The sequence below is a fragment of the Calidris pugnax genome, unplaced genomic scaffold (assembly GCF_001431845.1).
Source record: "Calidris pugnax isolate Ruff unplaced genomic scaffold, ASM143184v1 scaffold133, whole genome shotgun sequence".
Lineage (NCBI taxonomy): Eukaryota > Metazoa > Chordata > Aves > Charadriiformes > Scolopacidae > Calidris > Calidris pugnax.
In genome coordinates this window covers 1,236,212-1,261,554 of record NW_015090977.1, presented here as the reverse complement: position 1 = coordinate 1,261,554, position 25,343 = coordinate 1,236,212, and the positions used below count along the sequence as shown (strand labels likewise).

The 25,343-nt window shown below is 42.8% G+C and overlaps 3 protein-coding genes across 3 annotated transcripts; 2 read left to right on the top strand and 1 right to left on the bottom strand.

Moving 5' to 3' along the window:
• Positions 1 to 216: 216 nt before the first annotated feature.
• On the bottom strand, positions 217 to 8,889 carry CTNS (cystinosin, lysosomal cystine transporter). Its single transcript, XM_014953177.1, has 11 exons — positions 8,835 to 8,889; positions 8,553 to 8,626; positions 7,426 to 7,504; positions 6,732 to 6,816; positions 6,536 to 6,639; positions 5,439 to 5,570; positions 4,550 to 4,649; positions 4,049 to 4,168; positions 1,804 to 1,974; positions 1,476 to 1,593; positions 217 to 1,096 (listed from the first exon to the last, which is right to left on the bottom strand). The coding sequence occupies exons 1-11, from the start codon at positions 8,837 to 8,839 to the stop codon at positions 963 to 965; spliced, it is 1,122 nt and encodes a 373-aa protein (XP_014808663.1). The 5' UTR covers positions 8,840 to 8,889; the 3' UTR covers positions 217 to 962.
• A 1,262-nt stretch (positions 8,890 to 10,151) lies between these two features.
• On the top strand, positions 10,152 to 15,247 carry LOC106894371 (sedoheptulokinase-like). The gene is made up of 4 exons (XM_014953003.1): positions 10,152 to 10,361; positions 11,634 to 11,775; positions 14,304 to 14,555; positions 15,096 to 15,247. The coding sequence occupies exons 1-4, from the start codon at positions 10,200 to 10,202 to the stop codon at positions 15,245 to 15,247; spliced, it is 708 nt and encodes a 235-aa protein (XP_014808489.1). The 5' UTR covers positions 10,152 to 10,199.
• A 319-nt stretch (positions 15,248 to 15,566) lies between these two features.
• SHPK (sedoheptulokinase) lies at positions 15,567 to 23,475 on the top strand. Its single transcript, XM_014953081.1, has 7 exons — positions 15,567 to 15,739; positions 17,012 to 17,153; positions 19,526 to 19,709; positions 20,442 to 20,594; positions 21,697 to 21,872; positions 21,980 to 22,180; positions 23,062 to 23,475. The coding sequence occupies exons 1-7, from the start codon at positions 15,578 to 15,580 to the stop codon at positions 23,454 to 23,456; spliced, it is 1,413 nt and encodes a 470-aa protein (XP_014808567.1). The 5' UTR covers positions 15,567 to 15,577; the 3' UTR covers positions 23,457 to 23,475.
• Positions 23,476 to 25,343: the final 1,868 nt, after the last annotated feature.

Here is a 25,343-nt window from a genome sequence, read left to right as displayed (position 1 = left end):
TTTTCCTTGGGCTGACACACAGTAAAACAGTAGCTTTTGAGCATTCCAGTACAAATGCATGGATTCCCTTCTAGTTCTTTTAAAGGGTATTATAATGTTTACCTTAAGTAACTCAAGACCTTGATCTCTACCTAGAGCGTACCACAGGTAGCCCAGGAACAAACACACGTTTAAACTGTAATTGCAGGGCTGTTAACACAATCCACTTAGAGATAATCTCTTTGATAAATCTTTAATCTTTACCATCCACAGTTTAGTATCCAAGGCATGTCAGTAGAACCGAGCAAAGTGAAATGGGTGCACTAGAGGTATTCAGATAAATCTGAGCACTTGTCTTAGCACCTTTGAAAGAGCCTTCAGTGAAATAAGAGTACAGTTTCTGCTTCTTAATTTTTTTTAAATTCAGGTTCCAATATTTGTGTATTTGCTACCAACCCCATTATTTCATGTACCATTACAGCTGTTAACAACCAACCTGGGTGGTGTTCTACAGTGAACTGTCTGTGAGGAGTCAGCAGCAGCACTTAGATCCACAGTCAGTCTTCAGTCATTACATTAAGATATTAAGTTGCTTAAATATGATCTCAGACTTTTGGAAGGCAGAACTTCGCTTTTTGTGCTTCACTTCCAATCAGAAAGACACCACTCTGGTCTTTCTCTTTCCTGTTATTAGTGGAAAAAGAGCCACACGTTGCTTGGACAGCTCACACTAAGCTGTTTCTACAGCTTCAACAGGCATGAGTCTTCCATTTGCAAGTGGTGGAGAGAGAGCTTGCTCTCCTTTAAGGCATCTGGTGATCAGGATTTGGCGAGGCAGTAGCTTGTGTTCCATACCAGAGAGGATCAAAGTATAAACAGAGATCAGAATCAGTATTTCTGGTAAATGGCAGTAGGTGTCTTGAAAGCCCTCAGCCAAGATAGGGGAAGTTCAATTTAAAGTTTTTTGTCTTCATAAAGTGATGTTATTCACAAGGTTCATACCCTTGTCTCCTCCTATAAAGGCAGTAGTGCTGGACCATAAAAACAATATCAAAAATGATAGAGAAGACACCCAGGCCAAACTTGGTTGGATCTCCGAAGATTAGCTTCCACTGATCTGTCAAACACAGAATTGGAGAGTTAAGATTAACTCCTTGAGTGTGGTCTTGTCTCAAGGCTACAAGGTTGTGCCATACGTGTTAGAGAAGTTCATGGTTATTACCTGGACTGCTTAGACACACCTGAAGTCTGATGCTAGTGCGCATCTTATGCAGAGCTAATTAATAACTATTCTGAAGAAGCCACAGGAACAGTTATTTCCTTTTCTATCTTGAAGGAATATGAACGGATTCTTTATTCTTAGGATAAGAACAGCTACCCATACTATAGCACAAATCATTCTCCCAAGATAGATAACCTACCAGGTCATATCTGCTTTGTAGCAGGATTCTCCCACCCCATTAAGAAAGGCCCCACCACCTCAGTTCCAGCCTCACCGTTGTTGTATGACTGCAAAAACATCTGGAGAAGGCTGAAGCTTCCACCGGTGAAGTCTAGTAATACATTTCCAATACTCCATCCCTCAGTGCTCTTCCGACGGAAATTCATGTATGCCTGAGAGTGTGAGAGGTTGGTCAGTGTGCCATGGACAAGTATTTCTGAGATTAACATTTAAGAAGCCTTCTGTATAACTATACTGGGTTTGTCACTAATAGTTTTAATAAATAACCATTGCTGGTTTAGCCTAGTCAGACTTTCAAGAGCATACACTACAGGCTCAGGGTGACAGGAATAGAGTATAAAAGCAGAAAAGTTCAGATTTACCTGTGGAAAATATTTTATCAGTGTGACTGCTAACTTAATGTAAGAAAAGCAGAATAAGAACTGTAGCCATGTCATTTCCTCAGCTGCAGCAAGAAATAGTGTTGTAAATGTGAAGATCCAGGCAAGTGCCAGCAGTCCAACAACAACTTTGGATACTTTCTGACCAGCTCTCTGAAATGGAAAGGCAGATATACTTAGATTGACCGACGTGATACATCCCCAGACACTGTGAGATACAGAATGTGCTCAGGACCATGCCAGGTTACAGTCTAACTGGTACAATGACAGGTTTGATCTCATACCACAGCGGAATTTTAATATTAAATGAGTGCTACAGCAACCAGCTGTAGGTTTGCAAGAGCTGATGAGCTATACTCAACATCAATCATTTGGAACACTATTGTCATGAGGAAGTGGGAAACAATATTGTAGCACTATTTTTGAGTGCGATGCCTATTATTGGTGCTACATTGTAACAAATCTGAGTTCAGTCTGATGATATCAAGCGGTCCTAGATATGTGAAAGGCTGCTAATACCATTATGGTAAAAGATACATAGTTGCCTTTTTATTCTTCACTTAGAAAAGACTGTTGCACCTGGCAGTGGAGAAAAAATGGGCTGTTGCAGCTTGAAGTTCAGCTTCACCAAAGGAAGCCCCCCAAGAGAGAAACAGTTATCATCTAGAGAAAATTGGCTGTTCAGATCAGAGGCTTTTACAATGGGAATTAAAGAAAGAACTTCCTGATTGTAACAATCAGTCTCACCTGAAAAAGGAGTGGGAATAATAAAAGGGCCTTTGCAGCTGTTTCAGAAGAGGTTGAAAAAAACCTGGTTTTAATTGCAGGGAACCCTCGAGGACCAGTCCTAGCTTGAGGAATACTCCCAAGTAATGAGGAAACAGCAAAGCACATACCAGTATTTGCACTGTGCAGAGCTGTAATCTATGTGCTGTCTAGAGATCTGTTTGGGAACTTTATGAACTTGGCTGTTTGCCTTAGTTATTTTGAGTCCTTAAAGGAGTTTACTTATAAGCTCAGGACATCCATGAGGCTGAAGTAGCTAAGCCTACTGGAGTTGCTATAAGCCCAGGAAAGATAAAAGGTGGCTGGATTGTGAAGCCTGACTTCTAAAAAGTCCAATGAAGCACCATGAAGAGGACCTTGGAGCCCAAAAGGAGCGGTGAGGTGCCCGGCAGAGGGAGCTCCGCCTGAGCTGACACGGCATCCAGACTTACCTCGTAGATGCAGCACTGAATTATGGTGAGGAGAGTCAGAGCCACTGCATGGAGACTGAAGAAAACATCATTGATAGCCACAGGGTTCACCCCACTGGGATAACTGACTAGGAATTCCTCCTAAAGGTAAGAGAAACCAAAACCAGCCAAATGCTTTAAATCATTTGGAACACTATTGTCATGAGGAAGTGGGAAACAATATTGTAGCACTATTTTTGAGTGCGATGCCTATTATTGGTGCTACATTGTAACAAATTTGAGTTCAGTCTGATGATATCAAGCGGTCCTAGATATGTGAAAGGCTGCTAATACCATTATGGTAAAAGATACATAGTTGCCTTTTTATTCTTCACTTAGAAAAGACTGTTGCACCTGGCAGTGGAGAAAAAATGGGCTGTTGCAGCTTGAAGTTCAGCTTCACCAAAGGAAGCCCCCCAAGAGAGAAACAGTTATCATCTAGAGAAAATTGGCTGTTCAGATCAGAGGCTTTTACAATGGGAATTAAAGAAAGAACTTCCTGATTGTAACAATCAGTCTCACCTGAAAAAGGAGCAGGAATAATAAAAGAGCCTTTGCAGCTGTTTCAGAAGAGGTTGAAAAAAACCTGGTTTTAATTGCAGGGAACCCTCGAGGACCAGTCCTAGCTTGAGGAATACTCCCAAGTAATGAGGAAACAGCAAAGCACATACCAGTATTTGCACTGTGCAGAGCTGTAATCTATGTGCTGTCTAGAGATCTGTTTGGGAATTTTATGAACTTGGCTGTTTGCCTTAGTTATTTTGAGTCCTTAAAGGAGTTTACTTATAAGCTCAGGACATCCATGAGGCTGAAGTAGCTAAGCCTACTGGAGTTGCTATAAGCCCAGGAAAGATAAAAGGCGCCTGGATTGTGAAGCCTGACTTCTAAAAAGTCCAATGAAGCACCATGAAGAGGACCTTGGAGCCCAAAAGGAGCGGTGAGGTGCCCGGCAGAGGGAGCTCCGCCTGAGCTGACACGGCATCCAGACTTACCTCGTAGATGCAGCACTGAATTATGGTGAGGAGAGTCAGAGCCACTGCATGGAGACTGAAGAAAACATCATTGATAGCCACAGGGTTCACCCCACTGGGATAACTGACTAGGAATTCCTCCTAAAGGTAAGAGAAACCAAAACCAGCCAAATGCTTTAAGTCTCTTCTGTAGATACCCGCCCTCTGGCAAGTATTAAGACAAAATTATGCTTACCTTAATCAAGGGAATCCAGAAGAGTCCAACATTAAACACACTATATGCTATAAAGCCAGTAAGGTTTAATGCTATAAAGTCAAAACTTAGTCCAACAACACTAGAGAAGGGGGGAAAAAAAAAAAGGCTGAGAATATGTATTGGAGCATTACAGGCAGTTCCAGAGACAACTTGACCCTGCTAGGAATTCCTCCTAAAGGTAAGAGAAACCAAAACCAGCCAAATGCTTTAACTCCCTTCTGTAGATACCTGCCCTCTGGCAAGTATTGAGACAAAATTATGCTTACCTTAATCAAGGGAATCCAGAAGAGTCCAACATTAAACACACTATATGCTATAAAGCCAGTAAGGTTTAATGCTATAAAGTCAAAACTTAGTCCAACAACACTAGAGAAGGGGGGAAAGAAAAAAAAAAAAGGCTGAGAAATATGTATTGGAGCATAACAGGCAGTTCCAGAGACAACTTGACCCTAGAATGTACAGATTTATAAGGCAATTTTTGATGTAAGCCAAAGCTGCAGGTATTGTGAGGAGATGCTGTTGTGAGTTCATCAGGAAGCAAGGTGAAATACCCCTCATATGCTGTGCACAGGTACTCACAACAGCTCTCACTGACAAGGCTGTGTCCCTGCTGTTTAACTTCACCCCTCCATGAGCTCAAACAGCCTGATAAAACCATTCCAGCCTGAATCCACAGAAGCAGTAGTGCATCTTTGCCAAAACAAATTCTTTAGTTTTCGTATATACTAATGTTTCTACTTACATTTCCTTAGGTTAAAGGGAGCTGGCCTAATGACAGCAGCACAAGGAGCTGCCTGATAAGCAGCCTAAAAGGTAGGTAATCTTTGAAGGTGGTCATCACAATTGGTCTATGGAGATGGTTTATAACATGACACCATGACACCAAAGGGAATGGGGAAGTCTCCTCTAATACAAATAAGTATTGGATGGCAAGCCATAGGATTAGGTGTCTATAGGATGCACTTAGTTTCCCCTGACCTACATGCATAAAAGCTCACTGGGGCTGCATTTATTCATGCTCTGTCCTTGCCTTGCTTTTTTCCCCTAGTCTTTCCATGCGTAATTCATGTTAACCAAGATGGATGTAACTGAAGCCAGGAACATGATTTGCAGAAGTGCTTAAGTGACTTGCAAATACCCCTTAAGTCTCTTTACCTTTTTCGTCGCCAGTTCTCAAAGAGTTGAGGATAAAAGGAGATAGACCAGGCGAGGAAATAGATCCAGCCAATCACCTCGTCAGCGTATCTCACTATGATGCTATGAATCACTTGAAATTGAATCCTGGGTCTGATGGTTAATGCAAAAAGACTTAGTTAATTTGTCTGTTCACACTTTTTGCTTTGTTCTGCTTTGAGAGAAAAAACAGAGTCCAGGTGTTGAGACAAGACCATATTCAGAGTTCTTTTCAGTTGAGTTACTCCCCTTTTCTTTAGTGTCCTTGTTACATTTAGGATATATCCCACTCCTAAGCTCAACCTACCCTTTCCTTTCCATTCCTTTACCATAGAAATCTTCAAAAGAGTCATCTCGTGGCTATGGCTTCCACTCTCTTAGCACGAGTTTTGTTATGCAAGAGCAGAGTTTCACTTTTCACACTGTGCCAGCAAAGCCTCATGATCACGCCTGTCCTGTTGATATTTCATGTGCTTACCTCTGCATTTGCTTCAAATCTTAAAAGCAGAAGTAAAACGAGGAAGTAAATCAGGAATATCCTGTTGCTCAGCAGCATCTGGGCAACAAGCAAATATAACCCAGTTTTCTCTGTCTTGCTCAACTGTTTTCCTATTAGGGAGGACTGGTGTCTCTGAAAACTAGACTTTTCCCTAAGTAGAAAGCAAAGCACCTGTATCTCGTGGCAGTGACATGAGCACACAGCTGCATCAGGCTATTAGCACTCCAAAACAAGTTCTGCACAGTAAGAACGATATCCCACTGAATATTTACAACTAAATGCTTCCTGGATCAGAAATACTGACATGTAGTTTTGATACTTTTGGGAGGTGTTATTAAAACCAGGCTAAGGAGCCATGAGAACTCGCAGTCACCTAGTAATGAAATCTAAAATACCAAGACTATCACTCTACTTCCATACCCTGTATTTATCTGAATCCCCTGGGGATTGCTGGAGGGTCACATCTTCTCAATGACATACAACCCATCTCCCATTAACTATTTAACTGTAAGAAGGGAATAGTTACCCCAAAGTGTAGGAAGCTGTAGGATAGTAAGTAGAACTAAAACCAGTTTCTCACCCAGTTAAGTTGGAATTAATGGTATAAAGATAAACTGTTACTTGTCCAACATCCTCTGCTTTCACTTGGAAGTCTGCTTTAGTATGACCTGCAGGCAATTGTACCTGCAAGGCAAAGTGGAGGGAAGAAAGAGGAGAGTTGCACCATGCTCACAGCAGGCTTTTGCATAAGGTCAGAAGTCTGTTCTGTGACTTACTTCGTCAGGCAGTTCAACAATAGTGCTGCGTTTTGATGAGTGTGTAATATTGAGAGTTATCACCAGTGTCTCATTTAATGGAGCCCTGTGAATGCAGAAAAAGCAAGTTAGACTGGTGCCTGAGTTCCCTGTATTAAACAATGAGACTAAGGTGCACCAGCCCCCTTTCTGGAGTAGCTGCATTTCTTTGCTAGAAACGGTGAGTTCTATTTGCTTGGTAAAGTTTTTTTTTGGTGGTCCCTCCAGGAAATGCAAGTTTCTCTTAAGCATCAATTTTTAGAAATGGAGGAACTGTAAGTTCACTCATGGAAGACACTTCAGTAAGCTAATATAGGGCAGACAGTATAAAACATCAAAACAGCTTTTCCTGCTCAACTTCCCATACAAATGGCATGGGATATTGTCAGAAGCCAACCATATGAGGCTGTTTGTGAGAATGCTGCACTATCTTGGTCCATTCTGGTACTAAGAGATGTAGTAGTCTAGAAGCGGCCAGTCACACCAATGAGATTTGCTCTGTATGAACAGTTAACTGAGGCTGCAAGAAAGTCTTAAGCACGCAGCCAAGTCATACCCATGCTCTGTATGAACAGTTAACTGAGGCTGCAGGAAAGTCTTAAGCACACAGCCAAGTCCTACCCGCTTTCCCATACCCCATTCCAAAAAGAAAGTAAAGACACAATCATGATTTTACCTCAGAGAGATAGTGACGTTTGCTGAACTTCCACTTTCTAATGAAACTACTTCAGGGGCAGACAGTACAATGACTCCATCTGGGAGGAAAAAAACAACCAAAAAAACCCCCCACAAATTTCAATTACTACCAATGACTAATAGCTCCTTCAGAAGAACTATCTGCTTTCTTTTGTGATACAAACATTTTCCCCATTGGTACCTGCACTGTCAGATTAATTATATTAGTACACATGATAAACAGCAAAGAGAGTACAGCTTATTTCAAGGCAACTAAACGACTTCAAAGGAGAAGTAAACAACTATTACTTGACCATGGACAAGGAAGCAATTTAAATGTTAGAAGTGCAACAAAAGTTCACGCTAAGAGAAAGCTGTAGGATATTTCAAACCCACAGTAACTGTTTCTTGATATGATCCAGGTAACTTAGGATGTTCAAGAGAATATACATTTACTATCCTAACATTTCAGGAATCACAAGCACCTTACTATAGTGCTCTGAAATACTGCTATTAAGGGGCACACTTTACAACAATCCATCTATGTTGTACCACATCATGCTTTAAGAGAGGCTGAGACTCCAAGTGCCAATACAGCTGATATCAAAACCATAAGCTGGTCGTGTGTCAACAATTTTGACATTTGGAATCCAAGTCTATTTTATTCAGTGTATGTTTAAAGGGCACAAGAGACAAAAAAATGAAGAACTATATAAAAATAAGACCAGAAATGGAGAGATAAACAGGTTGCCCTGGACACTTTTTTTTCCCCTTGTTGCCACATATTACATAGTATTCTTAAGAAGTTATTTAAGTGCAGGAGGGCTCCCCAGTTAATCACTGACTTCACCACAGACAGTATTTAATCTGTTTCTGTAGAGGCTGAGTTTGGAGCACAAGGGGAACGCTCCACCACATCAGTGCCTCAGCGCAGTGCTGTCTGTAGATGAGCACACCAAACCGAAGGTAACATGTGAAAGAAGAGCTGATGGCAATCACGGCACAGGTCTCCCCAGAGGGGCGCAACGTGGATACTGCAGAGCAGCCCTCTTCCACCTTTTACCAGTTTAGACCTGGACCCTGCCCGGGAGGCCCAGTGGGCCCAAACTGGGATGACCAAACACTCACCACCAGGCCCCAGCAGCGCAAGCAAGAGGTACAGCAGAGTGGGGAGCAGGTATGACATCCTCATGGTGGAAAAACTGCAGGAAAAGTGGGGAGAAGGCTTTGCTCAGGGCCCACAAAGTTTTGAGGGAGCACCGGCCCATCCCCTCAGCCGGCAGCTCCCTGCAGACAGCTCCCTGCCCAGCACCACGACCCCCAGCCCAGCCCGGCTGAGGGGCACTCAGCACCCCCGAGAGAACATCTTTCAGCCCCTCTGTCTGCCCACACCCCCGGGGACAACTTTACCTCATAATTTAGCCCGATCCCGCCACACAGAGCAACTGCCCCCGAGGGATAACCCCCCCCACCGCGCCCCGGGACTACAAATCTCAGCAACTTCCGCGCCTCCACCAGCCCGGGAGCAAACAGCGCGCCGCGGTGCACGCTGGGAACTGTAGTCCCCGCCGCCCTCCCCTCAGGCGGCCCGGCTGCGCGGGGCCAAGCCACGCTTTTAGGACGCGTTAATACCGAGGATGCGATGCTGAGGAGAGGGCACCTACCTTCTTCCAGCGCCGCCGCTCCGTCCCGCACGGCCCCGGCTCTTCCCTTTTCAGCTTCTCACGTGAGGCTGTCGCCTCCCCGCCCAGCGCCGGTGGCGGTGCGGCCGCCCTCGGCTGCCATTTTGGGTGCGGCGGAGCGGGTTGGGCGCTGGGCTGGTGCCGGCCAGTCTGTGAGGAGGGAGAGCCGCGAGCGGCGGGAGGGCTCCTCGCTTTTGGTTGTTTGTCGAAGTTCCGTCTGAAGCTGCGCCAAGGGCTGGGGGAAGGGAGGGTTTGACACGCTCAAGATGGAGGGATAGTGGCCAGGTACTGCTGAGGGGAGACGTTTTCAGTCAGAGGGCAAAGTTCAGGCCGCTGTCCCGGCCCTGCTGCTCCCACCGGGCGCTGCTGAGGTGGGAGCCCACACGGCTTGTACCCTCGGCACCCTTAGTTCTTGGGGCAGGTACCCCTCAGAGGCATCGGGGAGCAGTGTGGGGCACAGCTCGCTCCCACTCCCTGGTGTGGGTCAGTCACCGCATAGAGAGGCCCGCGTGTGTTGGGGAAGGTAAAAACAGCCCCTTCTCCCTGTGGCCATGGCGGGCAGGCCTGCTTGGCGGTGCGGCCGCCCTCGGCTGCCATTTTGGGTGCGGCGGAGCGGGTTGGGCGCTGGGCTGGTGCCGGCCAGTCTGTGAGGAGGGAGAGCCGCGAGCGGCGGGAGGGCTCCTCGCTTTTGGTTGTTTGTCGAAGTTCCGTCTGAAGCTGCGCCAAGGGCTGGGGGAAGGGAGGGTTTGACACGCTCAAGATGGAGGGATAGTGGCCAGGTACTGCTGAGGGGAGACGTTTTCAGTCAGAGGGCAAAGTTCAGGCCGCTGTCCCGACCCAGTCCCTGAGACGTTTTCAGTCAGAGGGCAAAGTTCAGGCCGCTGTCCCGGCCCTGCTGCTCCCACCGGGCGCTGCTGAGGTGGGAGCCCACACGGCTTGTACCCTCGGCACCCTTAGTTCTTGGGGCAGGTACCCCTCAGAGGCATCGGGGAGCAGTGTGGGGCACAGCCCACTCCCTGGTGTGGGTCAGTCACCCCACAGAGAGGCCCGCGTGTGGTGGGGAAGGTAAAAACAGCCCCTTCTCCCTGTGGCCATGGCGGGCAGGCCTGCTCCCGCCTGCGTGCTGGGCATAGACCTGGGCACGACATCGGTTAAGGCAGCCCTGTTGGTAGGGGCAGAGCAAGGGCAGGTGGTGGCAGCGAGCTGCTCCAGGGAGACACAGGCACACACCAGTAGCCTGGAAGCTGGACCACAGGTAAGGGGGGGCAGGTAGCACTGCTGGCATTTTGAGGATACTGACCTTTCTTTGTCGCTGCCGGGTTGTGTTGGTACATTTTGCAGACTTTGGTGGCATTCCTGGGTTGTTGTCGTGGCTAGAACGATGGAGATGGTTGCTGCACGTGTCTGGATGTGTTCTGGAAAGTCGAATTAAAATGGTCTCTGTTAACTGTTCAAGAAAGTCAAATAAAGGTCTTTTAGTTAAGAAAGACCCAGGTTTCGTAAAGTTGGATAAGGTGATCTAGAACTATTCTCTGATAAGCCATCATATTCTCTTTGACGCTTCCAGTCAGGAAACAGCAGCCACTTGCCAACTGGAAGGGTAATTTGCACTTTAATGTGAGACGGAATCATCACTGGAAATTCCCTGTGGAAATAACCGGCATGTGTACTCCTGTTAAAGATCTTTACCTTCACTGTGTTGATCAGACTAAGAAAGGCTGAATCAGAATCATAAAAAAAATATGTATCAACATTCCTCTGGCCTAGCATTGTAGTGAGTCCAGGAGTTAATTTTTGAGCAAAGGTACCAAACAAACCACCCCTCCTCCCTACAGCCATGTTTATGCAGCCAAAAGTATGTATGCGCAGAATAGTTCACATCTATATGTAGACTGTATTTGAATACTTTTGCTTGTAATCTTCATACTGGCCTGTCACAAAGTAATTTCAATCTTCAAAAGTTTGAAAGCTGGAATGCAGGTTCTCTTATGGCATGGTTTGATCAGTTTGCCGAGCAGATCACTTTGCTGGGTGGTTCTAGGAATACAATATCCACAAATAAGGTATAAGCATCATTAAAATCAACAATGAGTAGATACAGAGGGGCTTTAGGAAGGTGTAAGAGATACTGCAGGCCAGTCAGAAAGTGTAGATAATCTGCTTTGTCAGGAAAAGGGTGAATATAAGGTGAACTAATGAAAGCATGTAGTGAGTGTTAATGGATTAATTTTTTTAAAAGGTATATTTAAGTGTGGTAACTTAGGAAATTAAGAATTCTTTGGCTTTCAGTTTAAGAAACTGTTATCTTATTCTCAACCTGCTAGTATTTTTTTTTTAGGTTTTGTGGTTTGTGGGTTTTTTTTGCATTCTTTTTTTTTTTCCAGTTTAGTACTGAATGTTATTTTAATACATGCTATCAAGGTAAATGAATTCTGTTCTTCACTTCTGACTAGAGAATTGTTGTTTAATAAATAAACTGAGTGAATCCTAATGGTTTCATGCTCAGAATAATGCTTTGTGATTGCAGGGAATGGAGCAGAATGTCCGAAGAATAATAAGAGCATTGAATGAATGCCTTGCTGCTCTACCTCAGCAGCAGCTTCAAAAAGTCACTCACATTGGCATTTCAGGACAAATGCACGGGATTGTATTTTGGAAAAAAGATAACGGTAATATCAATTATTTGGCTTTCCTGTTCAGAATATTATGATTATGAAGTGATCTGAACTGCTGCATGTTTGCTTTGGTCTTCTGTAAAACAGAATAAACAGAAGATTTTCTGTGGGAATTTTGCTTTTATTACTGGACTTTCAGCTGCTGACTATATTTAACCGTGTTGTTTACACAGATTAGTCGAAGGATTTAGTCTTATGAGAGCCCTGCAGAGTCAGCACCATTATTAATATGAAGGAGGGATAACATATTTGTGGCTTGTTAATTGTTTGTCCATCATATGCTATCTGCTGCCAGTTGAAAGAACTTCTACATCATGTGAATGACTTTTGGGGGGGGAGGGGGGAGTGTTTTCATAAAACACTTAACTAGCTGTTGCCCAGTATCTCAATACCTTCTACTGATTTGCCAGTAGCAGTATTAGCAGTTCTGTGTATGCCTTGAAAAATAAGCTGTGCTTGGTCTTTATGTTAGAATGTGCATAGCAGTAGCAATCCAACAGTGAATATCGCTATGTTATTTTGAAATGCTCTTTGAAAGTACAGTAGAAGAAAAATTGAAGTTCAGTAAATTATATTTTCGGTCTTCTTGGGTTCTTTTCTCCCCCAAAAAACCTCAAGGCATATTTTTCCCAGCAAGTCATAGACTGTCATGTTGCGTTCATCTTGCTGCTTGTGCTTCTGTTAGTAGGAGCTGAAAAAGAATTATGGTTGTGATTCTGCATACTCATCTGCTTGTAGAGTGAAGGGCCAAGACCTCAGAAACAAAATCAGCCACAGTGAGGTGGTCACATGGGGCTTGATTGTACAAATACTCAAATAATCTTTGTGACAATGAGGATATTTGAAAAAATTCAGGCCTTGGATTGCCAGTCCTGTGAGACAGGGATGGATTATCTTCTTGGTTAACTTCCTATAAACCTGGTGAAGTCCAAGGGTCAGATTTCAGAATATGGTTCCATGTCACCTTTTTCTTTACCTTATGATGTGCACATCTGAGCAATTATACAAGTCTTATAATAATAGGATTTATGCAAATTAGGCAAAGGTTTATTGTAAACCACAGAATAGATTTCCCAAAAGTGCTGGTCACTGCCTGTCAAAAGTTGTCAGGGTCTTAATTGCTTTAAGAGACACTATGCTATTCATAACTGTAATTTTACATTAAATACTAAAATGATTAGAAAGAAATAAATCCAAAGGCTGATGGACTGAAGGAGCTGTTGCTTGCTTTGCAGATGTCCCAAGGGCTGCATAACAAAGCCTCATAAGTTCATGGTAGACATAGATTCTTATGTCATATTGGTTAATATTTTATTTCCTAAAGCCACATGCCACTTTTGTTTCATTTCTATCAAGTGAAAGAGGGTGTTTGCTCTCATTTGTTTTGAGTAGACTAAGTGAATCTGTGCACTTTGGGACACAAATTACATTTTTAATAGCATCCTTTAGGGTTAGATTTATGGTTAATAATATTTCTTAGAATCCATTTAAAAACTAGAAAAGCAAACCAATTGGAAATTCAGCTCAAGCAGACTTGACAGAACGGGAAATTAAGGGAACAAGAAAAAATATGCATTTGCTTTGCATGTTTCACATAGTACTTCCCAGCTTTCACGGCTGCTTTTTACTGCGTGTCAGGGCAGGAAGCAACACGCTGGACTGGAGCAATAGCAGACATTGCCAAGAGGGCTCCCTGCAGCTCTGAGAAGTTGCCATAATTTAGCTGAGGCCTTCACAGGAAAGAATGTGAAGGTGCCATCAAAGATGTAGTGCTCTGTGTTCGAAAGGAACGTGCTTGGCTGGTAAAACTGAAAACTGATTTCAACCCCTTTGCACATTTGGTGAAGCTTTGTTACATAGGAAGGGGAGGGATGCTCTTTAGTGCTTTGCAGTTGGTTGCTTAACACATAGATCCAAGTTTCTTACCCTTTGCACATTTGGTGAAGCTTTGTTACATAGGAAGGGGAGGGATGCTCTTTAGTGCTTTGCAGTCCGTTGCTTAACACACATAGATCCATGTTTCTTTTTGTTTTGGCTCAAAAGGTGATGAAACTAGGGGCTACCCATCATAGGCAGTTCATTACTAATACACCATTCTCTAGGTCATGGTGTGGTAGATCCCAGTAAGGGTTTGTATGTGAGAGCTGTCATATCAGCTCATTACCTCCCATAGCACAACTGTGGTTTGTTGCTTTTTCTTTTTTTTTTTTTGTGGGTCACCTGTTACTTAAGTTGTATCATTAATATCTCAAGGTGCAAGTTGCTTGTTCCTTAAGGAGTGTTTATAGAGAAGGAAGGCCTTGGATTCCATTCTCTGTTTTAGCAAAGGGTGACTGTCATTATGATGTTATCCGGTGCTGAAAAGTATGACTAATTAATTCGATTAGAATCACTACTGATTCTGTTTCTGCTTTTTTTTTTCAATATATTTGACAAATCATCAAGATTGTCCAGAAATGAAGAATGCCAGGCAGACTGCTCTGCAGGGAATGACTGGACTTCTCGGATACTGTGTGTTTCAGGTTGCAAATGGACAGAGTGTGGCACAGGGCCTGCCTTTGAGCCGGAGGAGGTCAGTCATCTCATTACTTGGCAAGACGGCCGCTGCAGTCCTACCTTCCTCTCTTCTCTTCCTCTGCCACAGTCACATATCAGCTTGGCTACAGGATTTGGCTGTGCCACAGTCTACTGGTATTTAAAAAAGAGGTACGTTGTTTCTCAAAAGGGTTTCTGTATCAGGCTGTTTCGCTGGCAGTTTCTCATCTTGAATTTATGTGACAATTAGTATTCCTGTAGCATGTTAATGCCACTACATGCTGACGGGCTGTGTTTCTCTGCAATCATAATGTTAATTAAGTAGTCAAAAATATTTAAAATGGCAGTATTCAATATAAACCGTATGCAACTGAGCACGCAAGAGCCTCTGACCTCATACAAGTACTACAGATCTCTTTAATAAGAAGAAAAGCTTTTGACCATATAGTAACAGAAGCCTTAAAGTATCATAAAATAAGTCTACTCCTTCCTGTCGCTCAGAGGAGCTCTGCTAATGCAGTTTGAACACTGTATTTGCCTTGCGCAGATTGTGAAAAGTAAAAACATGCCTAAAACGGTAACAGAGTTGCTTTTTCTGGTCGCTGCCAGATGCTAAAACAAATAGTCCCTAAATTAATTTCAGTTCCTTCCTTCCTTTACCGAGGATGCGATGCTGAGGAGAGGGCACCTACCTTCTTCCAGCGCCGCCGCTCCGTCCCGCACGGCCCCGGCTCTTCCCTTTTCAGCTTCTCACGTGAGGCTGTCGCCTCCCCGCCCAGCGCCGGTGGCGGTGCGGCCGCCCTCGGCTGCCATTTTGGGTGCGGCGGAGCGGGTTGGGCGCTGGGCTGGTGCCGGCCAGTCTGTGAGGAGGGAGAGCCGCGAGCGGCGGGAGGGCTCCTCGCTTTTGGTTGTTTGTCGAAGTTCCGTCTGAAGCTGCGCCAAGGGCTGGGGGAAGGGAGGGTTTGACACGCTCAAGATGGAGGGATAGTGGCCAGGTACTGCTGAGGGGAGACGTTTTCAGTCAGAGGGCAAAGTTCAGGCCGCTGTCCCGACCCAGTCCCTGGGCGCTGCTGAGGTGGGAGCCCACACGGCTTGTACTCTCAGCACCGTTGGTTCTTGGGGCAGAGCTTGGTTCTTGCTCCCCTCAGAGGCATCGGGGAGCAGTGTGGGGCACAGCCCACTCCCTGGTGTGGGTCAGTCACCCCACAGAGAGGCCCGCGTGTGGTGGGGAAGGTAAAAACAGCCCCTTCTCCCTGTGGCCATGGCGGGCAGGCCTGCTCCCGCCTGCGTGCTGGGCATAGACCTGGGCACGACGTCGGTTAAGGCAGCCCTGTTGGTAGGGGCAGAGCAAGGGCAGGTGGTGGCAGCGAGCTGCTCCAGGGAGACACAGGCACACACCAGTAGCCTGGAAGCTGGACCACAGGTAAGGGGGGGCAGGTAGCACTGCTGGCATTTTGAGGATACTGACCTTTCTTTGTCGCTGCCGGGTTGTGTTGGTACATTTTGCAGACTTTGGTGGCATTCCTGGGTTGTTGTCGTGGCTAGAACGATGGAGATGGTTGCTGCACGTGTCTGGATGTGTTCTGGAAAGTCGAATTAAAATGGTCTCTGTTAACTGTTCAAGAAAGTCAAATAAAGGTCTTTTAGTTAAGAAAGACCCAGGTTTCGTAAAGTTGGATAAGGTGATCTAGAACTATTCTCTGATAAGCCATCATATTCTCTTTGACGCTTCCAGTCAGGAAACAGCAGCCACTTGCCAACTGGAAGGGTAATTTGCACTTTAATGTGAGACGGAATCATCACTGGAAATTCCCTGTGGAAATAACCGGCATGTGTACTCCTGTTAAAGATCTTTACCTTCACTGTGTTGATCAGACTAAGAAAGGCTGAATCAGAATCATAAAAAAAATATGTATCAACATTCCTCTGGCCTAGCATTGTAGTGAGTCCAGGAGTTAATTTTTGAGCAAAGGTACCAAACAAACCACCCCTCCTCCCTACAGCCATGTTTATGCAGCCAAAAGTATGTATGCGCAGAATAGTTCACATCTATATGTAGACTGTATTTGAATACTTTTGCTTGTAATCTTCATACTGGCCTGTCACAAAGTAATTTCAATCTTCAAAAGTTTGAAAGCTGGAATGCAGGTTCTCTTATGGCATGGTTTGATCAGTTTGCCGAGCAGATCACTTTGCTGGGTGGTTCTAGGAATACAATATCCACAAATAAGGTATAAGCATCATTAAAATCAACAATGAGTAGATACAGAGGGGCTTTAGGAAGGTGTAAGAGATACTGCAGGCCAGTCAGAAAGTGTAGATAATCTGCTTTGTCAGGAAAAGGGTGAATATAAGGTGAACTAATGAAAGCATGTAGTGAGTGTTAATGGATTAATTTTTTTAAAAGGTATATTTAAGTGTGGTAACTTAGGAAATTAAGAATTCTTTGGCTTTCAGTTTAAGAAACTGTTATCTTATTCTCAACCTGCTAGTATTTTTTTTTTAGGTTTTGTGGTTTGTGGGTTTTTTTTGCATTCTTTTTTTTTTTCCAGTTTAGTACTGAATGTTATTTTAATACATGCTATCAAGGTAAATGAATTCTGTTCTTCACTTCTGACTAGAGAATTGTTGTTTAATAAATAAACTGAGTGAATCCTAATGGTTTCATGCTCAGAATAATGCTTTGTGATTGCAGGGAATGGAGCAGAATGTCCGAAGAATAATAAGAGCATTGAATGAATGCCTTGCTGCTCTACCTCAGCAGCAGCTTCAAAAAGTCACTCACATTGGCATTTCAGGACAAATGCACGGGATTGTATTTTGGAAAAAAGATAACGGTAATATCAATTATTTGGCTTTCCTGTTCAGAATATTATGATTATGAAGTGATCTGAACTGCTGCATGTTTGCTTTGGTCTTCTGTAAAACAGAATAAACAGAAGATTTTCTGTGGGAATTTTGCTTTTATTACTGGACTTTCAGCTGCTGACTATATTTAACCGTGTTGTTTACACAGATTAGTCGAAGGATTTAGTCTTATGAGAGCCCTGCAGAGTCAGCACCATTATTAATATGAAGGAGGGATAACATATTTGTGGCTTGTTAATTGTTTGTCCATCATATGCTATCTGCTGCCAGTTGAAAGAACTTCTACATCATGTGAATGACTTTTGGGGGGGGAGGGGGGAGTGTTTTCATAAAACACTTAACTAGCTGTTGCCCAGTATCTCAATACCTTCTACTGATTTGCCAGTAGCAGTATTAGCAGTTCTGTGTATGCCTTGAAAAATAAGCTGTGCTTGGTCTTTATGTTAGAATGTGCATAGCAGTAGCAATCCAACAGTGAATATCGCTATGTTATTTTGAAATGCTCTTTGAAAGTACAGTAGAAGAAAAATTGAAGTTCAGTAAATTATATTTTCGGTCTTCTTGGGTTCTTTTCTCCCCCAAAAAACCTCAAGGCATATTTTTCCCAGCAAGTCATAGACTGTCATGTTGCGTTCATCTTGCTGCTTGTGCTTCTGTTAGTAGGAGCTGAAAAAGAATTATGGTTGTGATTCTGCATACTCATCTGCTTGTAGAGTGAAGGGCCAAGACCTCAGAAACAAAATCAGCCACAGTGAGGTGGTCACATGGGGCTTGATTGTACAAATACTCAAATAATCTTTGTGACAATGAGGATATTTGAAAAAATTCAGGCCTTGGATTGCCAGTCCTGTGAGACAGGGATGGATTATCTTCTTGGTTAACTTCCTATAAACCTGGTGAAGTCCAAGGGTCAGATTTCAGAATATGGTTCCATGTCACCTTTTTCTTTACCTTATGATGTGCACATCTGAGCAATTATACAAGTCTTATAATAATAGGATTTATGCAAATTAGGCAAAGGTTTATTGTAAACCACAGAATAGATTTCCCAAAAGTGCTGGTCACTGCCTGTCAAAAGTTGTCAGGGTCTTAATTGCTTTAAGAGACACTATGCTATTCATAACTGTAATTTTACATTAAATACTAAAATGATTAGAAAGAAATAAATCCAAAGGCTGATGGACTGAAGGAGCTGTTGCTTGCTTTGCAGATGTCCCAAGGGCTGCATAACAAAGCCTCATAAGTTCATGGTAGACATAGATTCTTATGTCATATTGGTTAATATTTTATTTCCTAAAGCCACATGCCACTTTTGTTTCATTTCTATCAAGTGAAAGAGGGTGTTTGCTCTCATTTGTTTTGAGTAGACTAAGTGAATCTGTGCACTTTGGGACACAAATTACATTTTTAATAGCATCCTTTAGGGTTAGATTTATGGTTAATAATATTTCTTAGAATCCATTTAAAAACTAGAAAAGCAAACCAATTGGAAATTCAGCTCAAGCAGACTTGACAGAACGGGAAATTAAGGGAACAAGAAAAAATATGCATTTGCTTTGCATGTTTCACATAGTACTTCCCAGCTTTCACGGCTGCTTTTTACTGCGTGTCAGGGCAGGAAGCAACACGCTGGACTGGAGCAATAGCAGACATTGCCAAGAGGGCTCCCTGCAGCTCTGAGAAGTTGCCATAATTTAGCTGAGGCCTTCACAGGAAAGAATGGGAAGGTGCCATCAAAGATGTAGTGCTCTGTGTTCGAAAGGAACGTGCTTGGCTGGTAAAACTGAAAACTGATTTCAACCCCTTTGCACATTTGGTGAAGCTTTGTTACATAGGAAGGGGAGGGATGCTCTTTAGTGCTTTGCAGTCCGTTGCTTAACACACATAGATCCATGTTTCTTTTTGTTTTGGCTCAAAAGGTGATGAAACTAGGGGCTACCCATCATAGGCAGTTCATTACTAATACACCATTCTCTAGGTCATGGTGTGGTAGATCCCAGTAAGGGTTTGTATGTGTTTTTTTTTTTTTTGTGGGTCACCTATTACTTAAGTTGTATCATTAATATCTCAAGGTGCACGTTGCTTGTTCCTTAAGGAGTGTTTATAGAGAAGGAAGGCCTTGGATTCCATTCTCTGTTTTAGCAAAGGGTGACTGTCATTATGATGTTATCCGGTGCTGAAAAGTATGACTAATTAATTCGATTAGAATCACTACTGATTCTGTTTCTGCTTTTTTTTTTCAATATATTTGACAAATCATCAAGATTGTCCAGAAATGAAGAATGCCAGGCAGACTGCTCTGCAGGGAATGACTGGACTTCTCGGATACTGTGTGTTTCAGGTTGCAAATGGACAGAGTGTGGCACAGGGCCTGCCTTTGAGCCGGAGGAGGTCAGTCATCTCATTACTTGGCAAGACGGCCGCTGCAGTCCTACCTTCCTCTCTTCTCTTCCTCTGCCACAGTCACATATCAGCTTGGCTACAGGATTTGGCTGTGCCACAGTCTACTGGTATTTAAAAAAGAGGTACGTTGTTTCTCAAAAGGGTTTCTGTATCAGGCTGTTTCGCTGGCAGTTTCTCATCTTGAATTTATGTGACAATTAGTATTCCTGTAGCATGTTAATGCCACTACAGGCTGACGGGCTGTGTTTCTCTGTAATCATAATGTTAATTAAGTAGTCACAAATATTTAAAATGGCAGTATTCAATATAAACCGTATGCAACTGAGCACGCAAGAGCCTCTGACCTCATACAAGTACTACAGATCTCTTTAATAAGAAGAAAAGCTTTTGACCATATAGTAACAGAAGCCTTAAAGTATCATAAAATAAGTCTACTCCTTCCTGTCGCTCAGAGGAGCTCTGCTAATGCAGTTTGAACACTGTATTTGCCTTGCGCAGATTGTGAAAAGTACAAACATGCCTAAAACGGTAACAGAGTTGCTTTTTCTGGTCGCTGCCAGATGCTAAAACAAATAGTCCCTAAATTAATTTCAGTTCCTTCCTTCCTTCGACACTGAGATCCTTATGAGGTGTTACAAAGAATGATCTGCTTTGTTGTGGCATGTTTGCAGAGGATATAATTTTTCACTTATGACTTGGCATCAGCAAGAGTTTGCTCTTCAGTTTCGCCTGCAATATGCTATATTTGTCAAAGAGCTGATGTCTTCCTCTGCAATGAGGTTCAATAAATGGGGGAAAACTTATTAGATTTTGGCTTTTTCTTATTTTTGTTTTCAATATGTTTTGTTAAAAAGTCCAGATTTTCTGAAGTCTTATGATGCAGCTGGCACTATCCATGACTATGTGGTTGCCATGTTGTGTGACCTGAAGAAGCCAGTCATGTCTGTCCAGAACGCTGCCAGCTGGGGATATTTTAATTCCAGGAACAAAAGCTGGAATACTGACATGTAAGTGCTGAGATCATTCAGTGGGTTTTGTGCACTGCTGGTGTCAGGCAGTGTGAACGCCTCTTGGGCTCTAAGTGTGAATGTGCTACAGAAAAAAAGTGATTGAAAGTTACTCCCAATCAATTGTGGTGTGGCCTGTACTGAAAAGCTACTGATACTTCACTCTGGTTTGTAAGATACATATGTTTAAATTATAGAAAATCTTTTAGAAATGCCTAAGACAGCAGAGTTGAGAGACTCAACGGTGAGGCCTTTTATATCAAACTGTTCTCTCCCTTTCTGTGGTGGGATGGGATGGACAAATGCATGCTACAGCCAAGGTGTTACCTCTGTGATGGTAAAAGCCAGTTATTACTCTCTAGTTCTTTCAGCTGAGCTCCTTCATAACTATTAAGGCTTACTTGTGATAATACCTAAGAGTTCTTAGGCTACAGGAAGTCTTATAGGGAATCAGTTTGTTTATTTACTTACTTATTTATTTTAATGATTTGCTCTTTCAGGGCTGAGTGCTAAGGCCTTACATATTTCAGGGCTTAGATTAGGCCAGGACTCCAAGGTGAAAAGATCTGCTCATGAAGGTATGAAAGAGTGACAGAAACTTGCATTTGGCCTACTGAACTTCGACTAAACTTGTGTTGTTGCTGTAGGAATGTAGTGTATCTTATATTTTGACTGTGTAAGGAGTTTGTTGGACTTAACTCTTTGTGACTTGGTTTTGAACCACTAACTGCATGACAGCTTAAACTTCTTTGACACTTGGAAGTTGCATTTTTTGGCTGTTTTTGTCCCATTACCATGGAACAGCTTGTCCATTTGACATCAGTAGGTTAAACTTGCTGAATGTGTACTGCTGTATAATCTCAGGTAATCAGCTCGTGTATAAGGGAAAACTATTTATTCTTCTAGACTATTCTAGTTTACCCAGCCTGTTGAACTGGAATGCTGCCCCTGTCCAAGACAAAGCTTTCTAAATAGGTGAAAGCATCCATAAATTCAGCAGCCACAAATGTGCCCGGGCTCATCTGTGACTTGAGAGAGATCTTAGTAGTCATGCCACATGTTCCCATACTGCTTTCCTGCAATAATATTGCTCTGATTGCAGATTGAAAAAATCCGGCTTTCCTGTTCAATTGCTTCCAGAGGTGGGAGACCCTGGCAGTATTGCAGGGAACACAATCTGTGCATGGCATGGAATACCCAAAGGAGCAAAAGTAGGAATTGCTCTGGGAGATTTCCAATGCTCTGTTTATTCCTGTCTGACTGAGAGGACTGATGCAGGTATGGTCATTTTGGTGCCTTATTTGGTTTTCTCCTTGTCCTCCTTCAGGGTAGGCTAGGAAAACTCTGATTTTATTTTAATCTTTTTTTTTTCTTTTGTGTTCTAGTTCTGAATATTAGTACTTCTGCTCAGCTGACTGTGTCAATGCCCCTGGGTTTCCAGCCTCCAGAGACACCAGATCCTTCCTCAGCTGTTACTTATTTTCCCTACTTCAATGGTGACTACTTGGCAGTGGCAGCGTCACTTAACGGAGGCAATGTGCTAGCAACATTTGTGGACATGGTGGCACAGTGGACAGAAGAGCTAGGTAAGGACAGAAGAGCTGTGTTTCAAGGAGAGTTAAAGCTTAAAATCGAGGTTGATCAGCAAGATAAAGGGAAGTTAAGGCAAAGGAGCAAGCCTAGAGCTGTTTCATCATGTCATATAAGGAACAAGGATGTAGCTCTTAGGTCATGCTTTCTAGATCTCTGGAATTTCCTGCTGAAGCTTATGAACATGCTGGGACAGTCATGCCTGGACTCCACATTCACATTGCCTCTGGGTTTTGGGTTTTCTTTTGTTTCAAGAACACAAGAGAAGTATTTTTTATAAGTTGTTTTTCAAAAGGAAAGGTCAGCAACTTTGAGGACAGCTTCTAATTTTGTATGACTCCAGTCCAAAAGAGTCTCTTGATTAGATCAGTTGCCTTTTACTGCATATTTTGCAGCACTCTAATGGATTTTAAGACTGAAACTCATGTAATGTCTTTTAAGTGCTTTAAGCATGGTCTTCACAGGTTTTTTTAATGATCTCTTGGGTTTTGCAATACAGAAATAAGCTCTGAAATTGTTCTTTCAGGGAGCACTTGGAGTGAATTCTGCATTCACATGCAATCCAGCCACTGAAGCTGAAGTCTGCCATTAGTGCCTTTAAAGATGTTGGTTGATGTAACTTAGGACAGTGTAAGCAAAGAGGAATAGCTGTATTATCAGAAAAGCCAGTTTCTGTAACCAGAAAGTTGTATCTAGTATCTGTGTCACAGATACTAGATACAATTGGATGGGAGAATTATGTTTCATGATCCTGGAAAAACAATTATCTTTGGGACAGGAAAAAAAATAAATCATATCTTGCTGAACGGATGGATTACACATGAAATACACTAGACCCCTTCAGATTTGTAACGTGCATGATATTTCCCCCTTGCAGGCCTTCAGGTTCAGGAGCCTGCCATCTATACAAAGATAATCAAAGCAGCCTTGGCCCAAAACGACAGCAAACTCTCAATCCACCCAACCATATTTGGAGAGAGACACCTTCCCGAGCAGTTGGCATCAGTGACCAATATTGCTGTCTCTGACCTCTCCCTGGGTCACGTAACCAGAGCTCTGTGCCGTGGCGTCGTTGAAAACCTCTGTTCCATGTTGCCTGTGCAGCGCCTGATGGAGACGGGAGTGAGGAGGGTGCTGGGGAGCGGGAGTGCCCTTGCCAGGAACGAGGTGCTGCGGCAGGAAGTGGAAAGGATTTTTCCATTCCCTGTGGTTTACGGGAAGGATGTTGATGCTGCTGTGGGGGCTGCCATGATGATGTTCCACAGAATATAAAGTCATTGTTTGGAATGGCCTGAGATGGAGCTCTTTTTTTTTTTTTTTTTTCCTGGCTGTACACTTTTTCCTTTCACTTTCTTAACTTTTTCTGGAGTTTTATGCAACGTGCTGTCTCACTTGTTACAGTGGAAAATAAAAGCTTGCATTTAATGTCTGCTTCTGGGTGTACGCATTTCACTGGTCTGTCATTTCCATTTGTGAAATGAGAAGTAATTATTACATTAAATTTGACTGAGTGACTAGGAAAGATCCATTAACTTTCTGCATAAAATGATACTTCATGCTCATTTTCCTGCTAGGAAATATGTTTAGATGGGCTAGGAGAGATGAGTAGCTGTCTGTAACTTAGTCTGATGCTTTCATTAAAGACGACTTGGCCTTAAGCTGTCTCGCAATATACATACATATAGGCAGCAGACCAGGATCTCAACCTTGCTTGGGGAGTTCAGTGGCTGTTGCACAGAATGAATGGCAGTTTTCAGATGTGTGCTGTCTCTGGACAAGATGGAATACAACCTTGGCTTGTATCAAAAGAAACAATCAAAATAAAACACGGAGAGTTCTTTCTGCGGCTACCCAGGTCGGGTGCCATGGACTATGGTCAAAGGCATGGCTAGGCCAGTGCTGTGACTGGAGAAGTCTGGAATGCAGGGCTTATGTCCGAGTGGAAAATACATTCATATGGTGGGAGGTAACTGTTTTCCTTATTTGCCATGCAGAAGTATTTTTATGTTTGGGTTTTGGGTGGTAGAGTGGATCAGGGCCTCTGAAATGGTCAGAATTTGTGATAAACTGGAGGAGCTGGCAAACTCCCACAATTAGCATTTTGAGAGATGGTCCACAAAAAGAATTTGTTCTTGTAACATAAAGTGTGGCTGTTTTAGTGGATTTGATCCACACGTGTTTCTGATTCTGCTTTTCATGTATAGTGTCAAATTAAGTTTTAATACGGCAGCTGCCAGGCTAGACTCTCATCCGTTTTTAATTTTAAGTATTGTTCAGGCAAATTTCCTTAAAATTTCTAAGTTCTTGTCCCCTGTGTTATGCTCTTAAAATTTATTTTTCCCCCTACTCTATTTTAAGGTGAAAACATTTATAAAGCATCTTATCTCTCTAAGCCAAAATGGAAGTACACCTTTTTTGCTCAAATGAGATTGGGAAGTAAGATAGTTTCATGTTATCTAGATACAACTTCATTACTTAAAAGCATGTATTTCAACAGAAATATGGAAGTGTATTCTTATCTTGCACAGCAGCAATGTCAGGGCTGACTCATTTTTGTAGTGAGAAAGCTGTTCTGAGATCTTAATTACAGAGACAGATTAATTTCCATCTTCTTCTACCCTCACTTCATGTATCTATTCCATGCTGTGTTTAGGGAACTATTGGTGTATATAGGAATTACAGAGAAAGTGTAGACTAGAGTAAAGGTTTTGAAAAAGTCTGAATTTGTTATGTGTTGTTTTCCCTTTTATGTTATTAAAAATATTTTTGCATCAGCAGGTCTTCTTTCATTTTTACTGAATAACTGGAAAGAGCTGATGATAGTATTCCAGCGTGCTGATAACTGTGAAATCAAGTGATGTTTTTTTTTTCCAGAAGCTGGTAAAATTGTGGCCTGGTTTTAGGTTCCATTAGCAAAGGTAAGACTATCTCTGACCTGCACCTTTGGATACATCTTTAAGATCTCTAGCACATCTGCTGATGTTATTTCCATTTGCAGTGATGGAGAGAGCTTTTAGTTGGTAAAATCACTCTCAAGCACAGAATTTGCACAAAGCCTATGCAGCATGTTGGATGCAGGCCCAAGAAAAAGGAATAAATTCCTCCTTGTTTATTACTGGCCTATTTTGATAAGTATTCACATCTCCTTATAAGCTTACA